We start from the raw sequence: 14,958 nt of genomic DNA on the forward strand, positions 1-14,958 counted from the left end.
ATCGTTTTGGGGTGTTTTATTATTTCTTTATTGGGTGTTTCGTCATTGTAAACAGCAGATTTCAAGTTGGGTGCTTATCTCAAGTATTGCAGCATCGTGAACTTATTACAAGATCCGTCAACATTTGCCCATGTACAAATATTTAAGACAAAATGGATTGTTCTTTCCCTCTGGATGTATGGTATTTGACTTAAGTTTAAGGCGGGTATATAACAGTGTTACAATGAATCATGTATTACCAGCAGTAAGGAATCCGATTGGCTCCAAATGTTTTCTGCAGCAGAGAAAAACAACCCCAAACATCCATCCACCTGTCTTCTACAACTTTATCCTATTCAGAGTCAAGGGGAGAACAAGATATGTTGTGGACCAGCTGCCAGTCTGTCACAAGGCACATTCCCACAATTCAATTTGTTGATTTGCATGGATCGACAGAAGAATTGGAACCAGACAGCATCCAGAGAAGATCTGGACTTCGTTCTCCGGGATGTTTTAAAATGACCTTCTTGTAAATTTCAACAGAAACTGTGGACAAACGTGCTGAACACAAATCAATCCTACTTTGCAGGAAATGGTTAGTCAAACCAAATGCTGACTTCTCTCCTGCTATTTTATATTGAAACTTGTATTTTGTGACAAAGCCAAACCATTAACCATTTTTTCAAGCACAAGTCTTGCAGCTACACCCCGCCAGCCCCCACCCCCAACACCAGCGTAAAAAGTGAGCGTCTGAACTTCGTAGAGGTTGCTCACAAAGACCATCCTCCATCAATGATTTGCTCTGTACCGGTCACATAGGCCGACTGGAAAGAAGCAAAGAAATAGAGCATTTGTAAATCACTTATTACAAAACACAAGTGTCTTACACTGTCTTTGTGTCCTTCAAATGTTAAAATCCCTTCAATGATTAACCTCAATAGATTACATAATACATAACAAACTAGAAAATTCCAGATGAAATGTGTGCCTGCCTCTCCATTGATCGCAGCGTCTCCCTGGCAACATCTCCTTTCTTAATCTTCTCCATGAGGTGCCTCTCCCATCCGCTTTGTATGGGACATTTTTTTTCGCAGTTTTTTGCAATTATTTCGGAAATCGCTAGCAAAAGTTGTAACAACCTATTCCTGAACGTTCCACATGTTTTGATGTGTTCTTTTGTGTCCATGTTCCCAACAGTGGGGGACTAGTTACTCGTAGAAAAAAAAAACCAGCAGGAAAAAAATGGCAGGAAAAAAAAAAAAGGTAATCATAATATACTTTAATAATAGGATAATAATCTTTGTGCCTTGCCACTAGGGCAGGGGCAAGAATGAAAAGGCCGTCAGCACTCACCTCATCTGAGGCCAGGTACACACATAGGTGAGCAACCTCTTCAGCTGTGCACATTCGGCCAGTTTTCTGTCTCGCCATAAAATCTTTGAAAGCCTGTTGAGAAGTTACAATCTCAGCCGTGGCATTTGTTATTGTCAAGACTATTGCAAGCCTACAGTACCTGTTCGGGGTCGGGCTGGGCCTGGATCCTACCCCTCAGTGATGGAGTGTCAACGGTCCCTGAGGAAACACACAACAGAAACCATGACCCTCCTCGAAAACCTTCACGACGAGACTTGACACAGAAATACAAACATTTCACTAAATGAATGCATCAATTCCTGCTGTACAAATTATACTACAGAGTCTGCACAGTATTTCTTAAGACTTTCTTTCATTAGCAGATTTGATAATATTTCTATATTGTCAGTGTTGACATAAAAAGCCTTCAGTCTCTCAAAGTGAAATGACAGTAAACCTGAGTGAAGCAATAAAAAAAATTAAAATTAAGAAAATTTCTATACTCACCGGGACAGACACAGTTACAACGAATGCCTTGCTCAATGAAATCGGCAGCTATGGATTTGGTGAGGCCGATCACTGCAGCCTTGGAGGTACTATAGACACACCGGTTCACCACGCCTACGTAAAGGAAACACACGTGTCAGTTAAACGAAGGCAAACTTCTAACGCAGGTATGTCAAGGTGAGATAACTGCAATAAAGGGCTAAACTTGGTTTAATATGGAAAAAAAATGTAAATACCTTTGATGCTTGATGCAACAGAGGACATGTTAATAATGTTCCCTGACTTCTTTGCCAACATCTAGAATGACAAGACAAATTAAGCGGAAATAATTGAAATAATGACGATGAAAATGATGATCTTAATTTTCCAGAGAACTGACAAATGAGCTCAGATTGCATTAAGAGACATTTTGGTGAGTTTGTAGCTCAAGCAGGATTAGGTGTTGGGCAGTCACTGCCCATCATGTCACAGGCTCAGAGTAATGCAGCTTATCTCTCCGCGGACAAAGGATGAGAACAAAATTAAAGGCATATGTCCCTCAATGTTCAACAGTGCCCCATTCCTTCTCTGAAGTTAGGGATAAAAGGTGTTTAAGCATTTGGTTATGTGGGCAAAGGTCACCTTAGGCAGGAAAGCTCTGCACATGAGGTACATGCTCCGCACGTTCACATTCATGGTGAACTCCCAGTCAGCCTCTTCACAGTTCAAGATGTTGCCATGGTGCACAAATCTGAATTTAAAAAAAAAAAGGGGGGGGGGGGTGCTTGTAATCTCCAAAAGCGGTACAATGAATGTGATGACAATATAGATAAACATTGGAGGAATGATGTCAGATCTCATATATTAATTGGTATCAAAGCACAAAGCAGTAAATCAAATGACTATATTGAGAACTTGTTTTGCTGTATTGTAGAGGGGCTTTAGTCCCAAAGGTGATAATTTAGAGTCCCGGCCTAAGTAGATTGAGCAAAGGTCACGTAAAGGTTAAACCGTGTGGTTGAGGGATTTTAGAAATGTAATTCAACAGGAGGTTAAATGGGCTTATTGAGGAGGCAGCATATCTAAGGGACAAACAAATATGACAACACTAAATAGGATATGTATTGTACACCTATCTTTTCTATACTCTGGAGCAGATTTAAACAAGTTTTTTTGATTTGCACAAAAAAAAAAGAAACAGCAGCATGTTTGTTATTTGACACCCTCCTCCTTACACTGCTTACTTAAAAACAGACCTCATCTTGTGCAACAAAAAGTCTGAACTGAGCAGTTAGAGGTGTTTGAAAGCTGACCTGTTCCTTTGAATGTTGTTATTCTGATCATAAGTGTTTCTTTAAATAGATGTTTCTTTTCCAGAATGATTTGGTTGCAATACTAATACTTTATTAATTATACCTTATATTTTGTCACCTTGTTAAGAGGCACTATGCAACTATGGCTGAAAAGAGCTTCAGAAATAGTCGCTGACAGGAGAGTAGAATAGATTTTACCGGAGCCATACGGGATGTTTGAAATAGTTTATCAAAACACAAAAAATATGGCCTGAGTTTCACATATGAAGCCAAATGAGGTTATAGTGTTTCCATCTGCTCCCTTCTGGGGCTGAATGCTTTTCCTGACGCTGTCTTGCTTGGGGACCCACAGCGATGAACTATTAGCAGCGGGCTTTGAACCAGCAAACTTTTATTCACCAGTTTGCTTCCTTAACCTTGATGTCACCCCTGCCCATGCCTTTCTCACTTCAATGATAATATTTGAGCATATCTTAATCATTTATCAAATGAAGACACAAAATATAATAAATAAATATCATACAATGTTGTTTAAGAGCATTAAAATAAAATAAACAACAACATTGTACCCTGCGACGTTGAACAGCACATCCACATGGTCATGTTCTTTGGCCAGGGCTTCCACTTGCTCCTTTTTAGTCACATCCACCACTTTGGTCTTAATCCCTGATAAAGAAAAAAAAAATTAATTAATATTTCCAGTGATTTTGTCTGTACATTTGTTTTCTCTACATTGATATTTCCGTTGTTTTTTTTTTTTTGCCTTATTCACATTTCATATTCCCATTTAATACATTTTAAAGAATCTAACCCGTTATAAAACTCATTTCTATTTTTGAGGGGCATACGTCAAAATCCCAAGTCCTTCTCCACCGCACTGCTTCACATTCTCAGTTACACACATGTGGCTGCCACGTTGTGCAGACATACTGCATATGCCCGCTCAAGGATCTCATGAAAAGATAAAACCGATGCATGATAAATGAGGGAAGAGTCGTTCATCAATGTCTATTTAACTAAATGGATTTTTTTGGAGACCTCGGTCCAGATTGCAATACATAAGGAAGCACAAGCCTACTTCCCAAGAGTTATTACCGAGTTGTGAATAACATCGAGGATGTGCGCTAGACTACATGTCAGAAAAAAAAAAAAAAGAGAGAATAATATGTTAGGCGTCATACTTATATTAGCTTCATTTTTTTATGTAAAGTAGAAAAATGGTATTCATGTAGTCATGTGAATTATTGGATGTGTGTGCACATTAAACTGAAAGTGTCTGATGTTAAAAGTACTGACTTTATAGTAGACAAAGGTTGACAAGATCACATGACTGACGGCTCACATATTTTAGAGACTTCAGTCGGGGTTAGTTAATCAATTAATAAATGTATTTGATCGAAGCGGAAAACACCACAAATCACGTTAAAACCGCTTTCATGAGTGACCTGGACAAGACACCGGCATTAAGAATGTAGCAGCAGCAAAAGTCTCAAACAACAAAATACAAGGATACAAACAGAAGGTTGAATAGCAAAATCCAAAACAAGAGCCAAGAGAACTCATTTCTGTCTTTCGGACGAGTTTTGGAGTTTATGACTTCTGATCCTTTCAATCATTTCTGTACCCAGAAAAAAAAACATTCCTCAGTTCAATTTTAACTCTTGAGAAATGCATCTGTATGACGGCCTGAGAGCAAAGGCCATAATGACTGAGGTTTCCGGCAGATATGTAATAAAAGAGCGCAAGAATAAGGTTTACAGTGAAGAGAGAGAGAGAGAGAGAGAGAGAGAGAGAGAGAGAGAGAGAGAGAGAGAGAGAGAGAGAGAGAGAGAGAGTCTATGGGCAGATAAAGACGGGACAATTTGTGTTACATACAAAGTGTTGGTTGGAAACAGTCATAAAAAGCAGATTTCCATAATCTGATAAGTGTTGAAGCATTTAGTGGTCAAACGTTTCCCTGGCTTGAAATCAAAACATGACACATTTCTACAACGGTTACCTAATCACGATGCAAAAGTGTTTACACGACGTGACCTTTTCGATTTCAACCCCTTGACCAGCGGGTGAGACGGAAACTGAAATGCCCCGGGAATCTTTCATATTCACAACAGATGCATTGATATTTTATTGCTGTGGACATAAAGTGAACATTCAAAGGGAAACTCATATATTTTTTAATCTGCTACCAAGTTGTAAAAGTCCACACCTTAAGTTGATAAAATTGAGAGGGGGAGAGAGAGAGAGAGAGAGAGAGAGAGAGAGAGAGAGAGAGAAAAGAAAGGCAGGCTTCCTATTTGCTTGACACTGGCTGTCCAGCAGATGGCAGCTGTGCACACGAATCCCACCTTGAATGCCTTCCAGCTCCTTCAGCTTCTCTCCATTTATGTCTGTGGCTGTGACCAAAGCTCCTTCCTTCGCAAATGCCTGCAGTAGAAACAGCGCGTGTCAAACCAAGTAGTTTCAAAATGTCTGCACCTGGCATGACACACGGCAACCAAGACCTCAACACGAGCTTATAGCAAAACAATATTCTTATAATATGAATCAAGACGAAATGTTGAATTTCGCAAAATCAGTTTATGATGAGATAAAGGTTGGGAACCAGAAAAAGGACGATATAAGCAGCTATTGATCAACCTGATCTACCTGAATGCAAGCAAACTCCATCCTCAGTTCAACAATAACAATGAAGAATTGCAAGCCAGTCACTTCTTAAACCTAATCCCTCATGTCACAGAAAATCCATTCTGTTTGGTGGAAAAGCATTCTTTAGGTGTAAATAGGATTAGGTAGCAGGCCCCCCCACTCCCCCTTTAGAAATCATGTGACTTTAACCTAATGAGCTGAGACAACTTAAACAGACATTTCTATTTGAGTTCTTCAATTTAATACCACATAAAAACACAAATCTCTGTAATACATCGCACGAAGGAAGTGTGAGAGAATGTCAAGTGTTTTTTGGGTTTTTTTTTTTAAATCTCTTTGCAGAAGACTGTGCAAGAACAATAAATTCCATCTGTGTACTTGTGATGCATGTCAATTAAGTGGCGTTACCGATTCATATTTTCAAAAGGATATTAGAACATATCAACAGATGAAAACAACATCAAAATCTGCTGCAGAAATAAGTTTAATCGCTGCTAAAAATATACAGATATTTCATTTTCTCCAGCCCGAGTTGGTAAATGAATCGTTTCCTCTGTGATTTGGAAGATAATAAATCAGTGAGAAGTACTTATTAAAGCTCATTACTATTGCGGCAGCACGTCCAATCCCCTGCGCAGCGGCAGACAACACAATCACTTTCCCATCCAGGCGACCCATAGTGCTTTCACTGCTGCTGCGAACACAACAATAAACAAAAATAGAGTGATGATCAGTAACAGGTTCATTTCAATGATAAATGCTCTTTCTTTAAAAAACTAAAGAAGAAAAAACCTCAAGCTGAGCATTGTTGAGATTGTGTTCATGCAGGATTGATATCAAACCATTTACTGACTTCAATACAATAAGACGTTGTTTTCAAAAGTAGAAGTAGTATGTGTTGGAAAAGCAATATGGTGAGGCCAAACCAATTCATTTGTTTATTTATATATATATTAACAATTCCCATGAATAACAACCCGATCAAAGTCTGGGCAGAATGGATCCGTCCTTACAGAGATTGAAGGGTGAATGCTGATTGATGGAGTCTCAATTTAAACTATGTTGATAATGAAAAGCACAACTCTTCTCAAGCTGGTTTTCACTGAGGCCCTGATTACACAACGTTTCCAAGGGAAAACGGAAGACTTTCGCAGCATTTTGGCGCTCCGTTTACACCACAACGGTGATCGGAGCCACTGAAAATGCAACTTTTTAAAAACGATTCCCAAGGCGGAGCTTTTTGAAAATGCTCCAACTCCGTGTAAACGGGGGGAAAATGCAACTTTTTGGAAAACATAACATCTTGAAAATGCTCCATAGAAACACGGGGAAGAAAAAAAAAAGACTTTTCTGAAATGCTGCCACTACAAAAGTGCACCACGCTTCCATATAAAAGGAAATCCTTTCTGAAACTTAAACACAAACACGATGCGTTTTCAGTTGAAACGTTGTGTAAACGGGGCCTCAGTCAGGCCTTCCACTGAAGTTTCGTTTGGATGCTGTTAATTTAAAATATCTGGCAAGTCTATATAGTAAGTCATCTAGTGTTGTACCAGTAGGCAACTTACAGATGGGCTTACACTAAAGGCTATAGAAGAGAAGAATCATACTTTATTAATCCCCTTGGGGAAGTGCCCTCATTACCCATGGATAGGCAGCCCCTCAAAATTCTAAACACAATATTCCATAACAACAAGGTGAAAAAATATTGAAAAATATGAATAGACCTCAAAATAGCCTTGGTTAAGAAGAGATAAAATATGATGAATAAACACTCCTTGGTTCTTGCAGGTTTATAGTTCAATAACTGAAAAAATAGTGTTGGGCTATTTAATAATGTCCGCTCTTTTGTGAAATAATCTTATAAAACCATGTAGGATTTAACACACATCACCCTGAAATTAAAAATTAAAAACGATATTGTTACCGTTAAGGATGATGTGGAATCAGAAGTATCGCCTTACAGTGTTAAGAGTTATACTTCCCTGTCACTGATTGTAATCCATAGAAGATGGCCCGTTGAGGAAACAGTGTGTGTTTTAACAATCATTTTCTTATCTTATCTCTTGAAGGACAATAAACTCAAAGTAATATTCAAACCCTACCTTACAGTTAAAAAGTAACTGCGTTTACAGGCATGTTGTCGTTAGCCCGCATGCGATCAGTAGTTGCCTTCCCCTTTTGCAGCCTATCTGCCAGTTTACTCCAATCCTCGCTCATCAGGAACAAATCACTGAATCACTGAATAACTGAATCCGAAAGCAGACTGTGACTGCAACCACTCAATATTTTTACCAATTTCTTTCCCTATGCCACTATAATACCCGTTCCCACCATGAAAAGCTTACAATGATAGTGTAAAGTTAAATAAAACATGTCAGGTATGTGGGAAATTCAATTTCCAAGTAATGGTTGGCCTCCATCGACTGCTGAATGTTTTGCGAGCGCTGCATGTCAAAATGAGCAAAACAGGTATCGTTCTTTTTGTGAGGCATACTGTGTTGCACAGGCCATTCTTTTTTATTACAACAAAACTTTTCTGGTGGAGTCATATAGGGTTTAGGGATCGAATAAAGTCATGCCTGAAATGTGAGGGTGAATTGATGAGTCAGTTTCAACATTATTCACTTCGAGTGCTTCAATAAGTTGGAGTATCATCCGCCTGATTCCTCTGCTATACCACTCAATCAAACTATAAAATCTAATATCATTTTCAAAAATGTTATCACTTTAGATTGTCTTTTACATCTAGCTATAAAATCATGTATTCATGTAGTAAGTTTAAAATATATGGGAAGTTCATAGTGTGATGAAATCACTATTTTAATGGCGTTGCCCTGAAAAGTGAAACAGCGGGTCCTGCATTCAAAGGCATGTATAGAAAACAAAATGCCATTATTTCAATGTCCGAATTTATTGCACATATGAAGTACTGCTTTCTGTGCAGGATTGTATTTACTAAAAAATTCTGCACCGTGACAACCCCGAAGAAAAAAATTAAGTATGCAGAATCATCAGAAGGCATGGTTAGATAATCAATGCATGGTTGGAAAAGCATATAGCTGTCAACGGATCACTTTGGTATTGAAATAAACATAGATTGCGGAAGTACTTGGTTAGGGGCTTTGGTTTAGATTTAGGGTCGCTATATCTGCGTGTCCGTCATGGTTGCAAGCGTTTACCGTAGTTATTGAACAAAACTGTGCACTTGAATACGTGAACTGCACAGATCTTTTCTTTTATGATCGTTGCATAACAGCTATCTATAACCGAGTGTCGCTGTGCAGAGAAGGTAGCAACTTATCTTCAATGCCGTTAAACAGCGTGTCACCTCCAACAGTTGTGTAAATCGGACAAACACAGTTAGAGTGCATAAGTTTGGCCCAACTTTGCACAAAGTCACGTCAATAACTCACCGTGTGCTCAGTCCCTGGTCCAGCACGCTGAATGAACTAAGAGGGTAAGTGAGTGACGTACATGCTGCTTGAGCTCCTATTGGCTAGAAAGCAGGAAGTACTTTCCAGAAAGGCATTGCTCATAAAATATTAAAGGCAGGCAATGTAGTGCAGTTTGTTTGTGGGGCTTGCTTTCTTTCTTTCTTTCTTTCTTTCTTTCTTTCTTTCTTTCTTTCTTTCTTTCTTTCTTTCTTTCTTTCTTTCTTTCTTTCGAGGCGTAGGAATGGTATGGACTAGGTGGAACCAGCAGATGGCGGTAATGCAACTTCACAGATGCCAACTGCCTTTGAGCAAGAAGAAGAAGAAGAAGAAGAAGAAGAAGAAGCTTTTTTTAATTACTTTATTTGCAGAGAATATATACACAGCAAAAAAATCATTAAATAACCATTAATTTTAGAAAACAAAGAAAAAAAGAAGAAGTGGAAGAAGAAGAAGAAGAAGAAGAAGAAGAAGAAGAGGATGGCAGTCATCAGGGATGAAAGAGCTGCTGAGAAGAGAGCGGGAAACAGTCATCAGGGACCACGAGAGTGGTGGGAAACAATGTAGATAGAACCAGCAGATGGCAGTAATGCAACTTTATGGATGTTTGAAGAAGTGTGTTTGTTTTTTTCCACATTTGATCAGCATGTTTTCCAAAATGTTTTCTTAATCCTCTTTGGTAAATTCATTATTCCTCATTTATCCATCCTATATTTAAATTGCAGTGGACAGCCACATTGCCCCGCTTTAGGGAGCGGGTGGTGTTCATAGATTTTGCTCAGGGACCCACAGTGGTGGCCTGTCCACTGTAGCAATCAAACCTGCGAACTCCCGATCCCAGGCTCACCTCCCTAGCCTCTACACTGTAGAAGCATACAATTACTTACACAACTGAATACTTTCATTACTGGAACACCACTGAGAATATCCGACTTCCACTGATTGCTCTCATATCTCACACAACAAAAATTTGTGAGTGAATTTCAAGTGAAGCAGTGGATTGTTTATGAAAGTGAGGCCTATGCTGTATATACTTAGTATGTGTTTGTGCATAGTAATTCTCAATAAGATTCCTGACAACTCCATCTTCTTTCCTGAGCATTGTGCATGGATACTTTTTTTCTATTCAACGTAGAAGTAGATTATTTGATGAATAAGTGAAGTAAACTCCTGAATGAAGAGAGAAGCAAGGAGGTGCAGGTATTGTTCAGGAACATAGTTTCCCCAAAAACAACAATGATATAGATTTATATCAAGAGACACAACATAATCACACAGAGACATTTAGTGGCTTCAAATACATGCAAAATGACCAAACGAACGACATGAAAAACACATAATCACAGATGGGGAAACTATTAACTAGCAAAACAACAAAGTGAAGCAAAATACTGATGGATCCAATGAAAGAAAATTTTAAAAGGATACCAAGTGACACACAAAAATATACAGGAAACACAACTAGAGACACATAATGAGCACCTTTCATTTGGTCTTTAGATGTCTTGATTGTCGTTGAGGAAAAATCTTCATCTTTTTTTTTCCACAGAATACATTCAACAATATATTAGCATTTTTAAAAAAGTGATAAAATTCCTGTTGGGCTTTTGAAGCCCAAGTACTATCATTTATTAACAGTGTATAAGAGCCATACCAGACACCCCAAAGCTCCATACGCTATACGATGCTACTTTTTCTTTATGGTTTTATGGCTTTTTAAATCATGCATTAATGTTCTTTGATATTTGATCACAATGACTTTCTTTGTTTGTGTGGAGCACATTATGTTGCATTGTTGCTGTAATGTACGATACAAATAAATGTGCCTCGCGTATATGTAGCTTCTGACCCCATTTTTCTGAAAGAAACCGTACAATGCTCTGCCTTGCCTGAGACAGTTTGTTATAAATAGGCTGTCCCCAATTCAATCTAATTTTTCATATTTTAAATGTGGCTGTCCCATACTATTTGAGACCTAGATGTGAAGAAATCAAATCACATTGACTACAATTACAGCCAAACCCTGTTTATAGTCTTCACCAGAGTTTACCATCAATTCAAACATGACTGGTGCATGTGACTTTTCAAAGGACCTTGTAGGTGCAGTGAATGATTGGATATGCGTGAACCATTTTCCTTTTTGACGTTGCCACAACCAGCCCACCGGCTGCTCCAGAGTGACTGTAATGTCACCTCACATAACTGACTCCTTGGACAACGACGTACAATTCCATCAGTTTACCATAACTTGCAAAGATGAGGCGAGTGTCGAACCAATTACATCAAAATAATCTCTACCTCCGGTCGCTTGTTGATGCAGTAATTTCCAATTTCACTATGTTTCCCACACTAATCCGGATATGCAATATAAAATAACTGTACAGTGTGTATATTATTTGTGTAGTATTTTATGTGACATGTTTGAAAAGCAATGATTTTCTCATCGTTATGTATTTAACTCACTTTTTTCTGATATAGTGTTTGTGTTTTTTTCATTCACAAAACCATTTATCCCCCCCCCAATATATTTACTCTTCATCAGATCATGGGATGTCAGATTCAACACTTTTTGATTTCCATTGGAGGAACGCCACTGTGGAGGACACACAAAGGTCTCCAAAGGCCTCCTTGAAAATCTCATGCATTTCTTCAAAACAAATTAGATTGACTGCTGACCCCAAATGACCACTGTCACCATGATGTGACAGTTTGGCTCTTGCGCCTCAGAATGAAAGCCACATTTAATATGCGACGTATTTCTTCCAGGTTTGTGTATTTTGTGCCGATAGAAGCATTGCTTTTGTTTCGTACGTAAAAGTTCAGTGTGCCTGTCATCATGGCGTCGTACTCAGCCAGTGGAAACAGTTGGTATTTTGTCTTCTCTGAGGGGATGAAAGTTAGATGAATGACAGCCCAGCTGTGAGCACAAATGCTATGTACTTTCTCAGCTGTGCACACAGGTTGTTGTATTGATGCTTCAGAGAAGATGAGAGGGGTCTTCTGGTGATGTGTGGTTGTTTTTTTTATTTGGAATTGAAGGTTTAATGTGAGATACCTCTTTGTATTGACATTTTAGAGTTCAGCCTTTGTAGGGATGACTTGAATCAATCTTTGTTTTTCCTAAGGAATGCACTGCTAAATTGCTCACGTTTCAGAAATCAATGAAATAGCATAGAATCTGCATTAAATGTGACTTGTAGCAAACCTTTAATGACTTATTGATTGAACTGGTAAAAAATGTATTGAGGTTTCCACCTTAAAGCTTCATATCCATTTAGTCCCAGATACTCTGTTCAAGACAAGAAAAAGATATAACTCTTAGACATGGTTGTGTAATTATTTTGGGTAATATAAAAAAGAACCCAAGTTTAGTAAGACTGGTCAAACTGCTTAATAAAAAAAAGTAATTACTGGCTTGTTTAACACAGGATGGATTAAAATTCACAACATGGATCAGCTGGCAAGTTGACAAGTCAGACCACTTGTTATTTTCAGGTGAGTTGCAGTGTTTACTGTAGAAACGCTATTATTTCAACACCATTGTAAAGAATTCTATGTGAAAACACAACATGTGTCTCCCATTAATGTCCACCAGGTTTAATGATTGAGTTTTAACCAAAATAAAAAAAAATGTCAAGGTTACACAGCCCACTGTAGCACAAAACCACAGGACGACCCCAGGATAGAAATTCAAGAGAGGATTTGAAATTAGAAACCATTTATAATTCGTTTTTGCCCATGAGCAGACTGCCTTCACTCTCTTCTAAATGAGGGACATATGAATAAAATAATGCTTCCACAGTAAATCATGTGGATGAATTTAAAATTCACAAAAGACAGACAAGGTTTGAAGATAAATATTCTACATGGTAATTAAACCAAAAACAAACCCATGTACCCATGCACAACATATCCATCTATCCATTGATCCATCCACCGTCTATACGCTTTTGTGTAACATACAGTCGAAGCTTGAGCTATACTTTAACTCTCAAGTATGATAAAGTTATATACATACCCAGTGACTGTAGTGAATTACTTTGTTTATTAATGGTATAATTTAAGATGAGGTTACCTTAAATGCATTTAAAAAGAGTACAATTGACTCAATAACTGTCACAATAAAAAATGGCATGACAAGCATCCTTCCCAAATTTAAATGATATAATGAGTAAGAATCTAGAAATGGTAAACATATATTTTCCAAACTCTTGATGAAGTTTAAAATGTAAACCTTTAAATGATAAATGGGTTTGGCGTAAACACATGCTCAGTGTTTTATTGACCCGTGTTTTACTGTTTGATTTCTTTTCCAGGGATTACTCAGCAGGGGGAGATGAGAATTAAACATTGTAAATGGAGAACAAAACACATTACCACCTGAACCGCAAATATAATTTAAAACCGGCAATGTATAATAGAAGGAAGAACAAAAGCACAGACTTTATTATTATCTTCCTTTGTTTAACTCTAATAATCAGGTTATGAGTACTTATTTGATATGTGGTGATAATGACAATTGGTATAAATAATAAATATATGTACATTCATATTGTCATTTTGTACACATGTTATTGTTTGTTTCATGCATAAAGGCTTTTCATTTTGGCCTCAGTTGTTAGAATGTTTTATAGGCAGCAGGTTATATTAGAAGCATCATGTTTGATGGCTTGGGGTGAGTTTTCAAAGGACACCACGGCAGCCTTACACACAGCAATGACAGTGATTGCTTATAGATTTCACCAGAAAAATCCCTTTTCCAATCTGGCGGAGCTCGATTGTATCGGTGCACAAAAATTATAACTCTGAAGTGTAGATGGATTATTTGTATTTCTTCCATGACTGTAAAATTGGCCCCTAAATATGGCATAATGATTGTTTTGACATCCAGACTATTTGAAGCTGCGGTAGGAGGAAGCAAAATGTGGGAAAATGTTGATTTCTCTATCTTTGTCTCTTGGTCAAAATATGAATGTAGGACCAGCTTTCACATCGCACTGCCGTCTGACAAAAATGTCTACCAACTGAAATCTGCTCCAGTCTGATGAAAACTTGGAAGATTAAAATTGGATGCTGTTTGAAGTTTCTCACCATCTAGTTGGGGATGAACAATATTTTTTTTTAAATATTTCTACACTGGACGGCAACAGTGCTTGTACACAAGGAATTTCAAACACCAGTTTAACATGGTTTGAAGTACACATTAGTTCAGTAAGTAGCAGTGTAGAAAATGAAACAACCAACAATATATCTGTCAACAATTCACCCATTCTCATATTATAAGAGAATTTAAAATATTTTTTGACGGACAATATGCAGTTACAGAAATTCTGCCTCAGTGCAGCTTGAACAATTTCAAACCATGCAGCATTTTATGTATTCCAATCCTTTTCAACACAACCCGACTGGCATCGTGACAGAATACACAGTGGCAGTGGTCAATTGAAATGCACTTTCTCATTTTGCTTCCTATTAGGAGCAGGCTGGACCGACATCCTGGCAGCGAGGAGTTGACCCTGCTTTTGTTTTGCTTTTGATTGAATGGGAGGCTGCTTGGTTTCACAGTGTGCTGGGTCATTTACAGAGGAAATAGCCAGCAGCTCTCGAATAAACTGCTGTAAAACATTCAATTTTATGACTGACAGTCATACCTTCAGGTTGTGCAGCCAGATGCCCTTCTACTTCCCTTCTGAGGCTTTTACATCTAAGAATGACCTCATGTGCCATTTGATGGGTCGATTCAACTT

The 14,958-nt window shown here is 38.1% G+C and overlaps 1 protein-coding gene across 2 annotated transcripts; it reads right to left on the reverse strand.

Moving 5' to 3' along the window:
* Window positions 1–8: 8 nt before the first annotated feature.
* On the reverse strand, window positions 9–9,377 carry bdh2 (3-hydroxybutyrate dehydrogenase, type 2). Of its 2 annotated transcripts, none has more exons than XM_080464595.1 (10): window positions 9,194–9,377; window positions 6,384–6,468; window positions 5,477–5,555; window positions 3,701–3,797; window positions 2,461–2,569; window positions 2,076–2,136; window positions 1,840–1,953; window positions 1,493–1,551; window positions 1,333–1,425; window positions 9–803 (listed from the first exon to the last, which is right to left on the reverse strand). In XM_080464595.1, the coding sequence occupies exons 2-10, from the start codon at window positions 6,453–6,455 to the stop codon at window positions 750–752; spliced, it is 738 nt and encodes a 245-aa protein (XP_080320721.1). In that variant the 5' UTR covers window positions 6,456–6,468; window positions 9,194–9,377; the 3' UTR covers window positions 9–749. The 2 variants fall into 2 exon arrangements, with proteins under 2 accessions (XP_080320721.1, XP_080320722.1); XM_080464596.1 differs by having other exon boundaries at window positions 6,384–6,471; window positions 9,194–9,241.
* Between the last annotated feature and the right edge of the window lie 5,581 nt (window positions 9,378–14,958).

Source organism: Lipophrys pholis, assembly GCF_963383615.2.
Source record: "Lipophrys pholis genome assembly, chromosome: 5".
Lineage (NCBI taxonomy): Eukaryota > Metazoa > Chordata > Actinopteri > Blenniiformes > Blenniidae > Lipophrys > Lipophrys pholis.

Bases quoted from the DNA above. Each gene is read 5' to 3' on its own strand.
- bdh2 (XM_080464595.1), bottom strand. From the start codon at position 6,455: ATGGGTCGCCTGGATGGGAAAGTGATTGTGTTGTCTGCCGCTGCGCAG. The intron at 1,954-2,075 runs GTATTTACATTT...TCCTTTACGTAG, and splicing joins TGTTGCATCAAGCATCAAAG to GCGTGGTGAACCGGTGTGTC. The intron at 1,552-1,839 runs GTGAGTATAGAA...GTGTTTCCTCAG, and splicing joins TTGTAACTGTGTCTGTCCCG to GGACCGTTGACACTCCATCA.